The sequence below is a fragment of the Pipistrellus hanaki genome, assembly GCF_964339955.1.
Source record: "Pipistrellus hanaki genome assembly, chromosome: 9".
Lineage (NCBI taxonomy): Eukaryota > Metazoa > Chordata > Mammalia > Chiroptera > Vespertilionidae > Pipistrellus > Pipistrellus hanaki.
The window spans coordinates 66,187,645-66,205,779 of NC_140511.1; the positions used below are offsets into that span (position 1 = coordinate 66,187,645).

Consider the following 18,135-nt stretch of genomic DNA (forward strand, 5'->3'; position numbering starts at 1 on the left):
GACATCCTCAGCCTACCCCACATCCCATACCCTGCAAATAAAAGCCAAGGTAAATCTTTCTAGCCACACAACAGTGTTATTGCAGGAAAACGAAACCATGACAAAGGGAGAAACAAAACCATTACCCATTACTTAGCACACTTCGGTTACGTTGTCTGGGCTTAAGCTCCATTGGTCCTGTTTAACGTTTGCCTTCTATTGCCATCAGGGTTGTCTTGAGTTCTTCCTAATCTACATACTTCATGTGTAATACAGCTCCTTCTTTGCTGCCTCGGCAGTAACCTTCCTGTGGAACTCTTCGAGAATGTCAAATTGGCCAGGTCTGATATAGATGTGTGACCGGATCTTGGCAATGGCTCGTATAGCCTCCTCTGGAGTCCAGTTGTACACCTGAAGTACAGGGGTGGAAAATGAAAGAAGCTGGTGTAAAGTGTCTTGACCTAATGACAGGTGCTAATGGACTCCCAGAATTTCATTTTTATTAAAACTCCAGGGGAGAGGGGTGTTAAAAACCATGTTCCATATATTATAAGGGAGAGCACTTTATTTATTTTTATATTTTTTAATTTATTTCTAACAGGAAGGGAGAGGGATAGAGTTAGAAACATCGATGAGAGAGAAACATGGATTAGCTGCCTCCTGCACACCCCCCATTGGGGATGTGTCCACAACCAAGGTACATGCCCTTGACCGGAATCGAACCTGGGACCCTTGAATCCGCAGCCCAATGCTTTATTCACTGAGCTATACCAGTCAGGGCAGGGAGAGCACTTTACCACTCTCAGCTAACCAGCCTCAAATTACAGGCCAGAGGGACAAGTCAGTCTACTTAATTCTTGCTCTGGCAAACTCTGGCAAAGAAGGTTGAATGTGTGGAGCTCAGATCCTAAATCCAAGCCTGCCAAGGCTACTAGGTGTCCTCCTGAGCTGGACCAGTGGGTAAAAGTTTCCTGGAAAGAGTAGATGTTTTTACACAACTTGTCACCATAACTAGAAAAACAACACTTTAAATTTTACTGGTAAGGTTATCTTTGTGTCCTAAATGTACTGGTTTAGAACACAAGAGAACCAAAAAATATAGATTCTAGCCTGCTGGTTCAATTTTCACTTGGCCTAAAATATCCTTCTGAGACCCTGTTTTCAGCAAACAGTCCTAATGACCAAAGCTTCAGTACTGTTACCACATGTGTCAAACACAAGGCCCGCAGGCCAAATCCAGCCCGCCAGGCCTTGCAATGTGGCCCGCACCGTGCTGTCATCACTGCACTCCGCTGTCAGTTTATGACATTGTCAGTTTATGACTGTTCAGTAAACCATTCGGCCCGCGATTTAGGCTGGATTTTAGATTTTGGCCCCTTCTCTGATTGAGTTCGACACCCCTATGTTAAACCATGTACTCACCAGCCCACAGCTACACAGACAAGGCCAGGTGGTTATCCTTACGTTTCCTTTTTCCTTAAACTATCCCCATGACTTAGGAAATGCTCGGCAGGGGCCAGACAGGTAACAAAAATGAACTAAGCGGAGGGCATACGATGGAATGGTAAGAGTATTTGCTTCTAAATATTTTTACTAGTTAAGTGTCCCACCTGCTGATGGTAACAAATTGATAGGCAAAATTCCATTGGATCCTGTTTCTAGAAACTAATGTCCAAAACTCTACTCTGAAACACTTGAAGAAATCTGAGTACTACAGAGCTGTAAGTGATCAGCACTATTTACAGTACTAGACGTGCTATTTTTAACAAGCGCTTCTAGCCCTCAGCTGGTGTTAATATCCTTTGCAACTTCATTTATTGAGTGTCTGCTGTAAGTCAGTACTTGACATACTTTCTCATTCAAACTCCGTGACACATTTAGTTTAAGGAAACGGCATTGGACAGAGAAGCCACTTTTGCAGAAGGTCACATAGCTGGCAGGTGGCAAAGCCACAGGTCAGCCTATTTGCAAAGCTCAGGTACTTCCCACCTCCCAGCAGTCTGACACTGGGGACACGGTTCCTTCCAGCAAGGCCCATCGGTAGACCATGCTACTGAAGTTCTGGAAATCGCCTGTAAATGGGACCAATCCAGAAAGGCCCCTCCTACCTGAATCAGATACGCTGCCACCATAGTGGCACTTCTGGAGCGCCCAGCCTTGCAATGCACGTAGACACTCTGGCCCAGAGACTGGTACTTGAGAGCAAACTGAACTCCTCTCTCGAGGTTAGTCAAGGTTGGGATCCCAGTCATGTCTATTGTGCTGAGACGCAGCTGCTCAACTCCTATTTTCCTCCACTCCTGTGAGCAGGTCCACCAGCATAAAAGCAATGAGAAAGCCAGGCGTTAGTCATGAAGATGGGCTCCCGAGAAGTAGCAGAGCTTCAGGGTTTACTACACTGTGAGTATACTGTTCACTGTTTTCTAACAAGAAATTCTTACCGAAATATTTTGTCCTCCCCTTTTCCAGCACCTTCCCATCCAAACTGGAAGTCTCCAAAATCCCAACTCAGAGTACTATGTTACTGAATAAAAATTTTTAAAGTATGGTGTTTTTTTTTTAAGTATGTTTTTATTGATACTTTAGAGAGAGGGCAGAGAGGAACATCAATATGAGAGAAATATCAATCAACTGTCTCCCGAACACCAGGGATGGAGCCCCAATTCTGGGTATATGCTCTGACTGGGAATCGAACTGGGGAGCTTTAGGTGCATAGGATGGCACTCAACCAACTGAGCCACACCAGCCAGGGCCAGAAATATTTTTGCAATGACTGACCTAAATGGTTGGTCTTTCACCAAACAATAACTATGCTGCTGAGTTAGAATTATGTGCAAGATTTAAAGTGTTCTTAAAGTGCCCTTTGGATATTTGAATTTTTAACTGCAAAACATTAGCTACATAAAATTCATCTACAGAGTGAAACTTGCCGAAACCCTTCAGTCTGGCTCCGACTGAAGGGTCCCAGGTTCGATTCTGGTCAAGGGCACATCCCCAGTGGGGGGCGTGCAGGAGGCAGCTGATCGGTGTTTCTCTCTCTTCGATGTTTCTGACTCTCTCTCTCTCTCCCTTCCTCTCTGTAAAAAATCAAAAACAATTTTTTTTTTTTAAAGTGAAACTGTCTCTTTGCATAATCTTGGTGCCTGCCTATGCAGTAACCTAGCTTCGGGGTTGGGCTACTATAATTTGCAAGTGCTTTCTATTTCTCTGTCCATAAGTCTCTTTTTCACTTTTTTCTTGAGAGGGTATGTGGTAGAAAATAGAGTTAGCCCACAGAATCAGCCAGAATCAGCCGTTGGTCAGACAGAGGGAAAAGAAAAAGAAAATAGAGTTAGCTCCCATCGGGTGTGGCTCAGTGATTGAACATCGACCCATGGACCAGGAGGTCATGATTCAATTCCAAGTCAGGACAGGGGCCCAGGCTGGGGGCTTGGTCCTCAGTGGAGGGCATACAGGAGGCAGCCAGTCAATGATTCTCTCATCTTTGATGTTTCTCTCTCTCCCTATCCTTTCCTCTCTGAAATCAATAAAAATATATACTAAAAAACAAAATAGCCCTGGCTGGTTTGGCTCAGTGGATTTAGCGTCGGCCTCGGACTGAGGGGTCCCAGGTTGGATTCTGGTCGGGCATGTGCCTTGGTTGTGTTTGTGGGCACGTCACCCGTGGGGGGTATGCAGGAGGCAGCTGATCCGTGTTTCTCTCCTATCCATGTTTCTGACTATCCCTCTCCCTTCCTCAGCAGGAGACAGCTGATTGATGTTTCTCTCACCGATGCTTCTAACTATCCCTCTCTTCCTCTCTGTAAAAAGTCAATAAAATATATTAATAAAAAAAATCAGTAATCAAATTTGAAAGGCAACTTTTCTTTGGCTTGCTGATTTCATCCATTCAACACTTGCCCGAGCACTAAGTATGGATGAGGCGCTGCCCTCGGCATGCAAGACATAGGCCCTATAAACTTTGAGAAGAAAAGCCACCCCCACTCCCGAAGAGTACATTTATCGTAACACCCACTGAAAAACTGCATCGGGTTAATTTGACTCTGACTTGTGGGTATTTTCATTCATATGTCAGAGATGTAGTGGAGTTACAAAGTACTGTCATAACGAAGTTCAGGCCTAAAAACATACTTTTGTTATGGGGATGTGCCTGCAACCAAGGTACATGCCCTTGAACTGGATCGAACCTGGGGACCCTTCAGTCTGCAGGCTGACGCTCTATCCACTAAGCCAAACCAGTCAGGGCTGGCTACTGATTCTTCATTACCGAAGTTAAAAATACATTGGTGCACCAAGGGGGAACCAGACTTTGTCAACTCCGCTTTTAAACGCCTTTCACAAACAGTTTTTGTTTCACAATTACCTTCGGTCGCAGCCATTTAAGCTTAGAGTACCAGACCCTCCTCTTACGGGGGCAAATGGGCCCGGGCACCGGTCTGGGCACCGGTCTCTGGGCCGGGCCCCCGGTCCCGGTCCCGGTCACGGTCACGGTCACGGCCCCGGCCCCTCACCTTGGCGGAGTTGCACAGGAACCTGGTCTCATACTCCTCGTTCATGGTGATCACTCCGCGCACGTTCTCGTCCTCCACCAGCTGCCGAGGTAAAGAGGGGACTCAGCACAGGCGCCGCGGCTCGGGGCGCGGAGCGGGCGCCCCTCCCGCCCGCCCGCCCGCCCGCCCCGCTCACCCGGCGCGTCATCCTGCGCAGCGGCAGCGCGCCCAGCAGCACGGTGCGGTCGATGCGGTTGTACCAGTCGCGGCGCGCCGGGCCCGGCACCTGGCCGCGCACCATGGTGTAGAGCAGCGTCGGGTAGAAGAGCACCCGGGCCAGGCCGGCCTCCAGCAACGTGCCGGCCGCCATCCCGCCCAACGCGGCCTGGCGCAGCAGCGGCCCCTCCGCCGCGCTGCTCGCGCTGGGCGGCCGCGAGGAGAGCCGGGAGGAGGACGAGGACGGCGGCTGCGAGTCGGCCGGGGCCTCCGAAGGCGAAGGCGAAGGCGACGCGGCGGCGGGCCCCTCGGGCGCGGAGCCCTCCGGCCGGCTCCCCGGGGCCTCGGCGATGGCCCCCGGCGCGGCCCAGGCCTGCTGCACCGAGCCGGAGGAGGGGCTGCCGGCCTCGGGGGCGGGGCCGCGGCTCCCGGGGCGGGACAGCAGGGCCGCGGCCCAGCGCGGGCGCGCCCGGGGCCAGAGGCCCGTGGCTGGCCGGCGAGGCAAACTGCGACCCATGCCCGGGGCCGGCGACCCTCCTCCCGCGGGAGGGGGCGTGACCCGGCGAGAGGGCCTGACCCCGCGTGCGGAACGGTGACCCCTGCGGCCGGCGGGCAGGCGGGTCCGGGCCAATGGCCTGAGCGCCTGGGACGCCGGATCCCGGCGGGAGGGCGGGGCCTCCGGCCCCAGGTGAGGGTGTGACCGCTCCCTGGGGAACCGGGGTTCAAAGGGCCTGTGCCACCACCACCACCGCCGCCCCCCATCTGCCTGAAGTCATGGCTCCCTCCTCCTGACCCAAATGCACGTTAGGGAAAAAATGTGAGATCTATACTGCATTATGAAAATGCATTAATATACCATTAAGAAAAATAGGATACGCTTACGTGTAATATCCACAGCCTACGAAGATGCAATGGTTGTAAATAGTTGTCTGGGATATGCATCTAGTGCCTTTAAAACATGTTTTTGGGGACTCTTTTCACCTCCCCAAGTGGGAGTCTGTATTTGTTCTTCAATAAATTTCCACCTTTGCTATACCATCAAAATAAATAAAAATTTACTTTAATCATCTATAATGCTACCACCACAAACACAGCACATTTTTTTCTCCAATTTTCTTTTTATTTGTACCATTTAAAAATTTTACAATAACTGCCGAAACCGGTTTGGCTAAGTGGATAGAGCGTCCGCCTGCGGACTGAAAGGCCCCAGGTTCGATTCCGGTCAAGGGCATGTACCTTGGTTGCGGGCACATCCCCAACTGGGGGTGTGCAGGAGGCAGCTGATCGATGTTTCTCTCTCATCAATGTTTGTGACTCTCTATCCATCTCCCTTCCTCTCTGTAAAAACTCAATAAAATATATTTTAAAAAATTTTTTACAATAACTTTATTGAGATATAATTCACATGCCATATCATTCACCCATTTTTTAAATGTTTAAAAAAAATATGTTTCCTACCTTGGACAAATCTCTCCAAGAACACCTCCCTAATAATTCCCCTGGTAGAATTATATATAGATCTAATTTAAATGAGTATTTTAGGTGAATATTGTCTAAATATAGGAATGGATAAAATTGACTGCCCAGAAGAAAATTTGGAACTTTTGTTCCTGGTATGTAAATGTTATACTAGATGCAGAAAAACGAAACTTGACCAACAACAAAAAGACTCGGATCATGGTGGCTCAAAAATTAGAAATGGCCCAGAATACTTTTTAGCTAAGACATATAAGATCTGACTGTCTCCCATTTACCTGCCCTTTTTAAAAAATAATATTAATTGGACCTTAAGTGCCATCTAAGTCATCTAAGGTTATAGTCTTATCCCGTCCCCAGTGGTCCACCTGCTCAGCAAGACAAATGCTGACAGTGAGACATCCTAAGAATGAGCCTTCCTAGCACCATGGGACTCCATAATCCAACCAAAAGATTGGTCATCAATGCATCCTTTGGATTGATTTATGACCGAAAAGGGGATATGTAGATGAAAGGGGCCACTTGCTAACCTGACAAACTCAAGGAAGGCCTGCATGACGTTCTCACAAACTCAAAGACCTAAAGTAACTACAAAGGCTGGTCTGAAATTAAACTTTAACTAAATTAGTTATGGTGGGTAGTTAACGTCCTAGGCTGGTATCTTCACTGACAAAGTCAACCTTTACTTAAACTGAGCCAGTCTTTTTGCATCTACTAATATAATAACATATCCTTGAAATGTCTGGGTAACTTGTAACTTCCCTTTTTCCAGGCCCCCTGGGGCACAGTTAGGGCACAGCTCCCTAACATGCCAGGGAGTCAGGACAGATACCACAAATTCCTTCATCATTATCATGTTAATTGTTCCTGTACCCACCTAAGTACTTGTCTATCATTTTACTTTTTATCCAATCCCAGAGGTTTCCCTCCCCTTTGCTTTGTTTTCTCCCACTTCTCTAGTCTCATCATCAATGGATTTCATGTAACCCACCTAAGTTCCTCCTTTGATTGTAATGTATAAAAATAGAGGAAAACCTGCCATGCTCTGGAGCATTATCTCAATTCCTTGAGGTTCTGCTTCCCAGCAATTGTTGACAGTTTGGCTCAAAAAGTCTTTAAAAACCATATATATATATATATATATATATATATATATATATATATATATATAAACTGTATACACACACACACACACACACACACACACACACACATTGAGTGGCCAGGTTATTATGACCACCTGACATTTGTAGGCAAATTAGCCTTACACTGCATCATATGGGATATGGAAGCCGAAGGCCTGTTCGAACACCTTTGCTGTCTGCAATTACCAAGATAAAACGTCTCCAATTCGCACAGGAACACAAGGATTGGACAGTCAAGCATTGGAAAAAAGTCATGTGGTCCAATGAATCACATTTCTAGTTGTATCATGCAGATGGCAGAGTGAGAATTTGGCCAAGACAGTATGAAAGCATGCATGAGTACAACCCTTCAAGCTGGTGGGGGCAGTGTTATGGTTTGGGCCATGTTTTCCTGGCATGATTTGGGCCCTTTAATTCGTGTGGAATAATGTCTGAATAGCACAACATACCAAAGATTTATTGCTGATCAAGTTCATCCCATCATGTTGATGGTGTATCCCAATGGAGGTGGCTTCTTCCAATAAGACAATGCACCATGCCATGATGCTCGTATTGTGCAGGAGTGGTTTCAGGAATATGAGGGAGACTTTACCTTGCTTAGGTGGCCCCCACAGTCACCAGATCTCAAACCAATCGAGCATTTGTGGGAAGAAGTTAAAAGAGCCATCAGGCAGCTGGTTCCACAACCATCAACAGAACTGGGCAGTGGTAGTCATCAGGCATGGTGTCAGATTCCTCGCATCACCTTTCAACATCTCGTGGAGTCCATGCCAAGAAGAATCGCCGCAGTATTGAAGGCAAAAGGTGGCCCAACAAAGTACTGATGGGGTGGTCATAATAATCTGGCCACTCAGTGTGTATATTTATATTTATATTTATATTTATATTTATATTTATATTTATATTTATATTACAGAGAAGAAGGGAGAGGAATAGAGAGATAGAAATATCTATGAGAGAGAAACATTAATCAGCTGCCTCCTGCATGTCCCTTACTGGGGATTAAACTTACAACCCAGGCATGTGCCCTGACTGGGAATAAAACCACGACCTTCAGGTTCATGGGCCAACGCTCAGCCACTGAGCAACACTGGCAGGGCCTTTTTGTTTTCTTAAACCTTACCTCAGGACATGCTTAAAGAGAGAAAGGGAAGAGAAACATCAACAGGTTGCTTTCTGTATATGCCCTAATGGGGAATACCTTCAACCCAGGAGTGTGCCCAGACTGGGAATTGAACTGGCAACCCTTTGTCCAACAGATGTACAGGTCAATGGTTTTAGTGTGTTCACAGAGTTTTTATCACCCCTCAAAGAAATCCCATACCCATTAGTATTCACTCTCCACTTCCCCCAAAACCAACAGCCGTAGGTAAGCACTAATTTATTTTCTGTTTCTTTTTTTTAAAAAGTATATTTTTATTGATTTCAGAGAGGAAGGGAGAGGGAGATAGAAACATCAGTGATGAGAATCATTGATTGGCTGCCTCCTGCACACCTCCTACCGGGGATCGAGTCCACAACCCGAGCATGTGCCCTTGACTGGAATCAAAACCTGGACCCTTCAGCCCCCAGGCCGACGCTCTATCCACTGAGCCAAACCGGTTTCTGCTCATCATTGATCTTTTTATCTCCCTCTCCCTTCCTCTCTGAAATCAATAAAAATATTTTGTAAAAAAAATCATTGTAGCTGAAACCGGTTTGGCTCAGTGGATAGAGCGTTGGCCTGCGGACTGAAAGGTCCCAGGTTGGATACTGGTCAAGGGCATGTACCTTGGTTGCAGGCACATCCCCAGTAGGGTGTGTGCAAGAGGCAGCTGATCTATAGATGATTCTATTGCATCGATGTTTCTAACTATATATATCTCTCTCTTCCTCTCTGTAAAAATTCAATAAAATATATAAAATAAAATAAAAATCATTGTAATCATGCTAATAAAAATTTGTCATGCCGGGACCGGTTTAGCTCAATGCCGGGACCGGTTTAGCTCAATGCATGGAGCGTCGGCTTGGGGACTGAAGGGACCCAGGTTCGATTCCGGTCAAGGGCATGTACCTTGGTTGTGGGCATATCCCCAGTAGGGGGTGTGCAAGAGGCAACTGATCGATGACTCTCTCTCATAGATGTTTCTAACTCTCTCTCTCTCTCCCTTCCTCTCTGTACAAAATCAATAAAATATATATTTAAAAAAAAAAAAATTTGTCATGATTTTATCTACTAAATGTTATACTATAAGCACCTTCCATGTTATTACATTGTCTTTATCATTAAAATGAAACTAATCGCTATACCATAAAGTAATTATTCTATTATTAGATATTTAGGCTAGTTCAAAATTTTTGTTTCCAGCCGAAACCAGTTTGGCTTGGTGGATAGAGCGTTGGCCTGCAGACTGAAGGGTCCCAGGTTCGATTTCGGGCAGGGGCATGTACTGTTGTTGCAGGCACATCCCCGGTAGGGTGTGTGTAGGAGGCAGCTGGTTGATGTTTCTAGCTCTCTATCCCTCCTCTCTTGTTGATGTTTCTAGCTCTCTATCCCTTCCTCTCTTGTAAAAAATCAATAAAAAATATATTTTAAAAAAAGTTTTGTTTCCAAACATTTCCAGCATGAAAAATTTTTTATTGCATTTATTGGGGTGACTGGTTAAAAAGGTATATAGGTTTTAGGTGTACAATTCTTTAATACGTCATCTGTATATTGTATTGTGTGTTCATCAACTCAAGTCAGGTTTCCTTCCATCACCATTTATAACCCCCTATACCCTCTCCTACTTCTCCCCCACACCTCCTTTCTATCTATTATACAATTTTTTCTATATATTATTTCTACATGTCCTATATTTAGAATTACTATAGTAGGATAGGTTCCTAAATGTGGAATTACTGTGTCAAAGAATCATTTACAATTTTTGCTTTATATAAAGTACATAACCTAAAAAGTTCCTTTCTTACCCCAAAACCCCGTCTTCAAACTGCAGATTTTTATGCATATATTTTTACCATCATTTTGTTATGAACATTTTCATAATAAAATAAATTAAAAATGGAAAGCTGAACAGGGAAAACCCATATAACTGCCACCTAAATCAGTGGTTCTCAACCTTTCTAATGCCGCAACCCTTTCATACAGCTCCTCATGTGTGGTGACCCTCCAACCATAAAACTATTTTCGTTGCTACTTCATAACTGTAATTTTGCTACTGTTATGAATTGTAATGTAAATATCTGATATGCAGGATGTCTTAGAGGACCCCTGTGAAAGGGTCGTTCAACTCCCAAAGGAGTCGCGACCCACAGGTTGAGAACTAAATGCTACAATTAACATTTAATTGTTTCTTTTTTCATATTTACACATCAATCCATCCTATTGATACATTTATTTTTTTATTTTTTAAAAAAATATATTTTATTGATTTTGTACAGAGAGGAAGGGAGAGAGATAGAGAGTTAGAAACATCGATGAGAGTCATCGATCAGTTGCCTCTTGCACACCCCCTACTGGGGATATGCCCGCAACCAAGGTACATGCCCCTGACCGGAATCGAACCAGGGTCCCTTCAGTCCCCAAGCCGACGCTCTATCCATTGAGCCAAACCGGTCCCAGCCCATCCTATTGATACATTTAAAATATACATTTTTTATAAAAGTTGACTTGTCCTATTATTTACTGTTCGGTTACCTTTTTTGTCACTCAACAATATAAGTATTATGCCATGTCATTAGAGAGAGATACCTACTTAATTGATCATTTTCAAAGAGTTGCACATTATTCCAACATACGGCTTTCAATTCAACTTACAATTTTTTATCGAGTGGCCTGTATATTCCAGACAATATTCCAGCACTTGGGATACATCAGTGAGCAACAGCAGGGAGGGTTGCTGTAGCAAATTACCTGTTAATAAATGTGGAAGAAATAAGAAAATTAAAAATCAGTATTTTGCATCCCAGCTAATAAATGTGGAAAGGATGACGGAATTAGAAACTCAGCATTTTGCAATCGCTGGTGAAAAAATTGATTCAGTCACCGGTCATCAGGGGATAAAAGCATGAGATGAGACGCTGATAGGAAACTCCCATGGAGGGATCAGGCTGAGGCCACCTGAGCTAATGAATTAATCTCGAGGGATGGAAGCAGGACAACCTGACCTCATTGGCCCCCAGAAGTGATGCAGCGTGATGTTCACAGCACCAACTTCAAAGAAGTCCAAGAATCCATTTAAAAATCAAATGTTTAGCACTTTCCCTCCCAGGCGTGCATCTTTGCTTTTCTGTCCTAAACTCAAGGGTCCCCACAGGACTTGCAACCTGGGGAACGGTGGACAGCAGCAGCCCGTCTCAGGCTAACCCCCTGAACTCGTCTCTAACACCCCCTTTTCCTGACTTTTCAGGGAGCTGACAACAGCTCCGCCTAAGCTCTCTCTTTTTTTTTTTTTTTTTTTTTTTTTTTTTAAATCAATCTTTATTGTTCATATTATTACAAAGGTTCCTCATTTCTTCCCCCCTCCACCAGGTTCCCACCCCACCCTCTGCCCCCTCCCCATCCCCCATTGTCCTCATCCATAGGTGCACAGTTTATGTTCAGTCTCTTCCTCCCTCCCTTTCCCCGATAGTAAATCCCTTTTCAGATAGTAAATCTGTTACTTAGCATTTTCTCATATCAATAATACATCCACATGCCCAATGATACACTTCACACAAAAGACATTTTCAAATAGGTCAACCAGCCTCATCCAGGCCCCACCCAAGGCACTCACAGATCAACACCCCAGCGCTATACTAACTCAACACATTCAGATCTAAGCTTTCATCACTTGATTCAGCAGACCCTCAAGTTCCCGCAAAAGTTTCCAGCCATGTCTGAGAGGCAGCCGTGGGCAGGTACAGGCGAGGAGCGAGCTGTTTCCGGCCTGGCTGCTCCGGGCCTGGCCTCTGTTGCTCTGGTTCGTTCCACAACCAGTTGCTCCGTGTCTGGTCACTGCCGCTCCCGACCTAGTTGCTCTGGACTTGGCTGTTGCTGCTACAGGCCTGGCCGCAACAGACCCGGCTGCTCTGGGCCTGGCCTCTGTTGCTCTGGTTCGTTCCACAACCAGCTGCTCCGTGTCTGGTCACTGCCGCTCCCGACCTAGTTGCTCTGGACTTGGCTGTTGCTGCTACAGGCCTGGCCGCAACAGACCCGGCTGCTCTGGGCCCGGTTGCTCCGGTCCCGGCCGCTCCGGGCCTGGCCGCTCCCAGCCTGTCAGCCGCTGCTCCGGGCCTGGCTGCACCAGACCCGGCTGCTCCGGGCCTGGCCGCTCCCAGCCTGGCAGCTGCTGCTCCTGGCCTGGCCGCTCCCAGCCTGGCAGCCGCTGCTCCGGGCCTGGCCGCACCCAACCCGGCAGCTGCTGCTCCGGGCCTGGCCGCTCCCAGCCTGGCAGCCACTGCTCCGGGCCTGGCCGCACCAGACCCGGCTGCTCCGGGCCTGGCCGCTCCCAGCCCGGCAGCTGCTGCTCCGGGCCTGGCCGCTCCCAGCCTGGCAGCCGCTGCTCCGGGCCTGGCCGCACCAGACCCGGCTGCTCCGGGCCTGGCCGCTCCCAGCCTGGCAGCCGCTGCTCCGGGCCTGGCCGCTCCCAGCCTGGCAGCCGCTGCTCCTGGCCTGGCCGCACCAGACCCGGCTGCTCCGGGCCTGGCCGCTCCCAGCCTGGCAGCCGCTGCTCCGGGCCTGGCCGCTCCCAGCCTGGCAGCCGCTGCTCCTGGCCTGGCCGCACCAGACCCGGCTGCTCCGGGCCTGGCCTGGCCGCTCCCAGCCTGGCAGCCGCTGCTCCGGGCCTGGCCGCTCCCAGCCTGGCAGCCGCTGCTCCTGGCCTGGCCGCACCAGACCCGGCTGCTCCGGGCCTGGCCTGGCCGCTCCCAGCCTGGCAGCCGCTGCTCCGGGCCTGGCCGCACCAGACCCGGCTGCTCCGGGCCTGGCCGCTCCCAGCCTGGCAGCCGCTGCTCCTGGCCTGGCCGCACCAGACCCGGCTGCTCCGGGCCTGGCCGCTCCCAGCCTGGCAGCCGCTGCTCCGGGCCTGGCCGCTCCCAGCCTGGCAGCCGCTGCTCCTGGCCTGGCCGCACCAGACCCGGCTGCTCCGGGCCTGGCCGCTCCCAGCCTGGCAGCCGCTGCTCCGGGCCTGGCCGCTCCCAGCCTGGCAGCCGCTGCTCCGGGCCTGGCCGCTCCCCGCCTGGCAGCCGCTGCTCCGGGCCTGGCCGCACCAGACCCGGCTGCTCCGGGCCTGGCCGCTCCCAGCCTGGCAGCCGCTGCTCCGGGCCTGGCCGCACCAGACCCGGCTGCTCCGGGCCTGGCCGCTCCCAGCCTTGGCAGCCGCTGCTCCGGGCCTGGCCGCACCAGACTCGGCTGCTCCGGGCCTGGCCGCTCCCAGCCTGGCAGCCGCTGCTCCAGGCCTGGCCGCTCCCAGCCTGGCAGCCGCTGCTCCTGGCCTGGCCGCACCAGACCCGGCTGCTCCGGGCCTGGCCGCTCCCAGCCTGGCAGCTGCTGCTCCGGGCCTGGCCGCTCCCAGCCTGGCAGCCGCTGCTCCTGGCCTGGCCGCACCAGACCCGGCTGCTCCGGGCCTGGCCGCTCCCAGCCTGGCAGCCGCTGCTCCTGGCCTGGCCGCTCCAGACCCGGCTGCTCCGGGCCTAAGCTCTCTCTTGTTGCTTCTTCTTTTCTAAGCTCTTCCTTGTTTCCCTATCCCCAGCTTTAATAAATGCTCTCTCTCTCTCTCTCTCTCTCTATATATATATATATATATGTATATATATATATATATATATATATATATATATATATATATATTATTGATTTTTTTTAAATATATATTTTATTGATTTTTTTACAGAGAGGAAGGGAGAGGGAGAGAGAGCTAGAAACATCGATGAGAGAGAAACATCGACCAGCTGCCTCTTGCACACCCCCTACCGGGGATGTGTCCGCAACCAATGTACATGCCCTTGACCGGAATCGAACCTGGGACCTTTCAGTCCGCAGACCGACGCTCTACCACTGAGCCAAACCGGCTTCGGCTATATTATTGATTTTTTACAGAGAGGAAGAGAGAGGGGCAGAGAGTCAGAAACATCAAGGAGAGAGAACACATCCATCAGCTGCCTCCTGCACACCCCCTACTGGGGATGATGTGCCCGCAATCAAGGCACATGCCCTTGACCGGAATCGAACCTGGGACCCTTCAGTCTGCAGGTTGACGCTCTATCCACTGAGCCAAACCTGTTAGGGCAATAAATGCACTCTTAAGAGACAACCCTAACTCGTTTGTCTTGGTGGATAGGGTGCCGGTCTGTGGACTGAAGGGTCCCAGGTTTGATTCCGGTCAAGAGCAAAATGCCGGGGTTTCGGGCTTGGTCCCCACTGCCTGCAGGAGGCAGCCAATCAAATGGTTCTCTCTCATCACTGATGTTTCTATCGCTCTCTCCCTCTTCCTTCCCCTCTGAAATCAATAAAAATATATTAAAAGAAAATTCAGACATTTAATGGTGACATTAATTGTGGCAATGTACGTGAAACGTTCTACAAGCTATAATGGTTTTTTAATTTTTGGATGTTTTCAGTAAATTACACATAAAACTATTACTATGATCATATATTGACATAATAAATGTATATAAAATGGTAAACTACAGAGTATGATTAAGGAATATTACAGCGTAGGACTTAGAAGCTAATTGTTCTGATCCGTATGATACCAGAAAAACTTAGTTTTTTTTTTCCTTCCTAAGAGGAAAAGTGGTGCTTCCAGCACATGGGAAAACCCTTGAGGCTTCTGCTTGGGAGCCCACTTGTTTTTTTGTGGTAAGGTAGGGTATAATCAGTTTTTGTGGCTATAAGAATTATTTGTTCTGGTGAGCCAGATGATGTTACAGAAAAATCATTTGCAAACCCATGAGTTATTTGCATGTTGCTGGTGCCAAAAGGTCTCAGAGCTAAGTTTTATTTGTATTTCACTGTCCCACAAGGTGTAGAACCCGCTGAATAGATGATGTTAGTCTTGCCGAAACCGGTTTCGCTCAGCGGTTGAGCGAAAATCCCTGTGGACTGAGAGGTCCCGGGTTCGATTCCGGCCAAGGGCATGTACTTTGGTTGCGGGCACATCCCCGGTGGGGGGTGTGCAGGAGGCAGCTGGTCGATGTTTCTCTCTCATCAACGTTTCTAGCTCTCTATCTCTCTCCCTTCCTCTCTGTAAAAAATCAATAAAATATATTAAAAAAAAATAATGTTAGTCTTAAAAAAAAAAAAAAAAACCCCACAAAACTATTGCACTGTTTGCTTTTCATTTAGATCCCGTGTATTCCTGAGACACTCTGAAGGAGAGCTTTAATGTCCTAACCTGAGTCGTTTAGAAATTTTTTTTTATAGGGAAAGTTTAGGGCTGGGCCATCTGTGGTTTCTTAATAGAACCCTTATGAGCTTCCTGGCGCTGCAGGGGTTTTGGCAAAGTTGTGGGTTCAGACGGCGTATCATCCCGCTAGAAAGCATTCCCCTCATTCTGAAAGCTTGCCATCCATTCACATTCCACAGCTCAGTAAATGAGGAAGAAGGCAGGGACCCTGTCACTCATCTGCTAGGGTAGAAATGAGGGTTCGTCCTGTGCCCAAGGCTGGCCAAGCACACCATTCCATTCAACTCATTCATTCATTCATTCATTCATTCATTCATCCATCCATCCATCCATCCATCCATCCATCCATCCATCCATCCATCCAATATTTTATTGTGCTCATAGTGCCCAGCAGGGGGTCCTTGCCCAGCAGGTCATCCAGAGCTCCTGCGGGTGCCGTGCCCAGAGCCGAGATCCCCACCTTCCCCTCCAGGAGAGCCCGGAGACAAAGAGATGCTCCCCCTGCAGCTCCCAAACCGGAGGGTTCCCCGCGGCGGCGGCGGCGGCCCGGGCTTACGGCGCAGTTGCCTTTCCACTCCCCAGCCCGAGGGGGCGCTGCAGCGCCGGGCGCTCGGCCCGCCCCTGTGCCGCTCTGCGCTCCCCTCCGCTCCGCTCACTCCGCTCCTCTCGGCTCCGCGCTGTGGGCGGCTCCGCGGTGGTACGTTCCCCTCGCCGCCGCCCCCTCGGCCCGCCCCGCCGGTGGTAGGCGCCGGAAGTGCCGCCATTTTGGGGTGTTCTGCTCTGGAGGCAGCGGCGGCGGCGGCGGCGGCGGGACGCGGAGGCTCCCCGGGGACTCGGCCTCAGAAGCGGGGCGGCGGCGGCGGCTGAGGAGGCGCAGGCAGCAGCGGAGGCGGCGGCGGGCTCAGGTGCAGCCGCTGGTGAGTGGGGCGGCCGCGGGATAACGGGCCGCGGGTGGGAGGGAGGGAGGGAGGGGAAGGAGGCAGAGGGAGGCGCCTCGGGGCGGGTCCGGTCCGGACGGCGGCGGCGGCGGCGGCGGCGGCCGCTTCTCGGCTCCCCGCGCCCCGGGGTTTGGGGGGGCAGGTCCGCGATCTCCTCCCGCGTGTCGGGGTCTCTTGCTCCCCGGGTGCCGCCGCCGCCGCCGCGCTGGCCCGGCGCGTGCCCCGCCGCCCAGGGAGACCCGCCCTCGTGGCCTCGCTCTCTCCCCGCGCCCTTTGCCTCGCCCTCCGGACCCGGAGGCTGCGTTCCGTGCCCAGGGGGAGCGCCGTCCTCTCTCTCTCTCTTTTTTTTCCGGCCTCCGTGCCAGACCCAGGCTGCCTGCCCGCCCGCCCGCCCGGGACACCCTGCCGCCGCTCCTGTCGGCCCACGTGTTCTGGGTGCTCACCCCCCGGAGGGCCGGGACCCCCGCCCCCGGGGGCAGCGCGTCTCCCCCGGAGCCTCGGGAGCCCGGGGCGGCTTGTCCCAGAGCCGCTCGGGCCTCGGCCCGCCCCCCTCCCCCTCCCCCACCGGGTGCGCGCCCAGCCGGGGCCTAGCAGCGGGGCTGGGTCTCGCCCCCCCCCCCCCCCCCCCGCCCGGGCGCGGGGAGCCGGGCTCCGGGTGGCAAAGCCGGTGGTGGGTGTCTCGGCTGGGGTCCTCGGGCCTGGGTGCTGTTTGAATTCTCCTAAGGCGAATGCACGAGCTTTTTTTTTTTTTTTTTTTTAAAAGGAGCTTTGCGTTGGTCCACCCACCGCTCGTCCTCATAGTTGGTGGGGAGTCTGTTTCAGCAAAAATGGAATCTTTTTTTTTCTCGGCCCGCAGAGTTGATGCTGTGCTTGGCCTTGCCCTCGAGTCAAGGCTGCATCGCAGGTTTAAGGAGCGCGGAGTGTCAGAGGTTACAGAGAGCCAACGGCTCCCTTACGGGAACTTCACCTTTTACAGGCTTTCCCCTCTCTTGATTCTCTAAGAATGGGGAGGCTTTTTTTTGTTTTGTTTTTATCGCATTCTTCCACCTTTTCCACAAGTGTTGGGTGGACTGGTTACCAGTGTGGCGTCTGTCTCCCAGAGTTCTCCGCAGCGCTTCGGTCTCTTCTGAAATTCTTGGTGAGGGAGGAAGAAAAGGTGTGTTTCTCCGCTTAGAGTCGCCCGGGGCTCTTTCTGTTTTAGCATTAGGCTCCTCCCTACTCCAGGGCTTCGGATACTCCCAACAAATTGCTCTTTTCTTCTGCCCTTTTATGAGCCCACGTGGGAAAATCACAGAAGTTACCTTGGCATGCAGAAACTATTGCTTTGGTCACCCCCCCTCCCTCCGTGTCAGTTTTTGTATTCTTCTAACTGGACAGTGTATGGTTTCTGATCGCGAGCTAGCCAAGATTGAATCGGACCTTTCAGCTGTTGCTTTAACGGGGAAGTTTATGCTCTCTCCCCCCCCCCCCCATTGGTTCCAAATTTCCTCCTGACTGTATGTATGCCACCTGTTTCCATTAAAAA

At 50.4% G+C, this 18,135-nt stretch overlaps 2 protein-coding genes across 10 annotated transcripts in view; one reads left to right on the plus strand and one right to left on the minus strand.

The window, feature by feature from the left end:
• Positions 1–56: 56 nt before the first annotated feature.
• PTPMT1 (protein tyrosine phosphatase mitochondrial 1) lies at positions 57–5,250 on the minus strand. The gene is made up of 4 exons (XM_084894893.1): positions 4,666–5,250; positions 4,491–4,571; positions 2,088–2,279; positions 57–390 (listed from the first exon to the last, which is right to left on the minus strand). The coding sequence occupies exons 1-4, from the start codon at positions 5,200–5,202 to the stop codon at positions 241–243; spliced, it is 960 nt and encodes a 319-aa protein (XP_084751019.1). The 5' UTR covers positions 5,203–5,250; the 3' UTR covers positions 57–240.
• An 11,153-nt stretch (positions 5,251–16,403) lies between these two features.
• CELF1 (CUGBP Elav-like family member 1) overlaps positions 16,404–18,135 on the plus strand; it is a 69,300-nt gene continuing 67,568 nt past the window's right edge. For 6 of the 9 annotated variants that reach the window (XM_084896019.1, XM_084896021.1, XM_084896020.1 and 3 more), the window contains exon 1: positions 16,448–16,589. The gene's annotated coding sequence lies outside the window, so the exon portion shown is untranslated. Of the gene's footprint in view, positions 16,590–18,135 lie in introns of all 9 variants that reach the window. The other 3 variants (XM_084896026.1, XM_084896025.1, XM_084896027.1) reach the window with 3 other exon arrangements.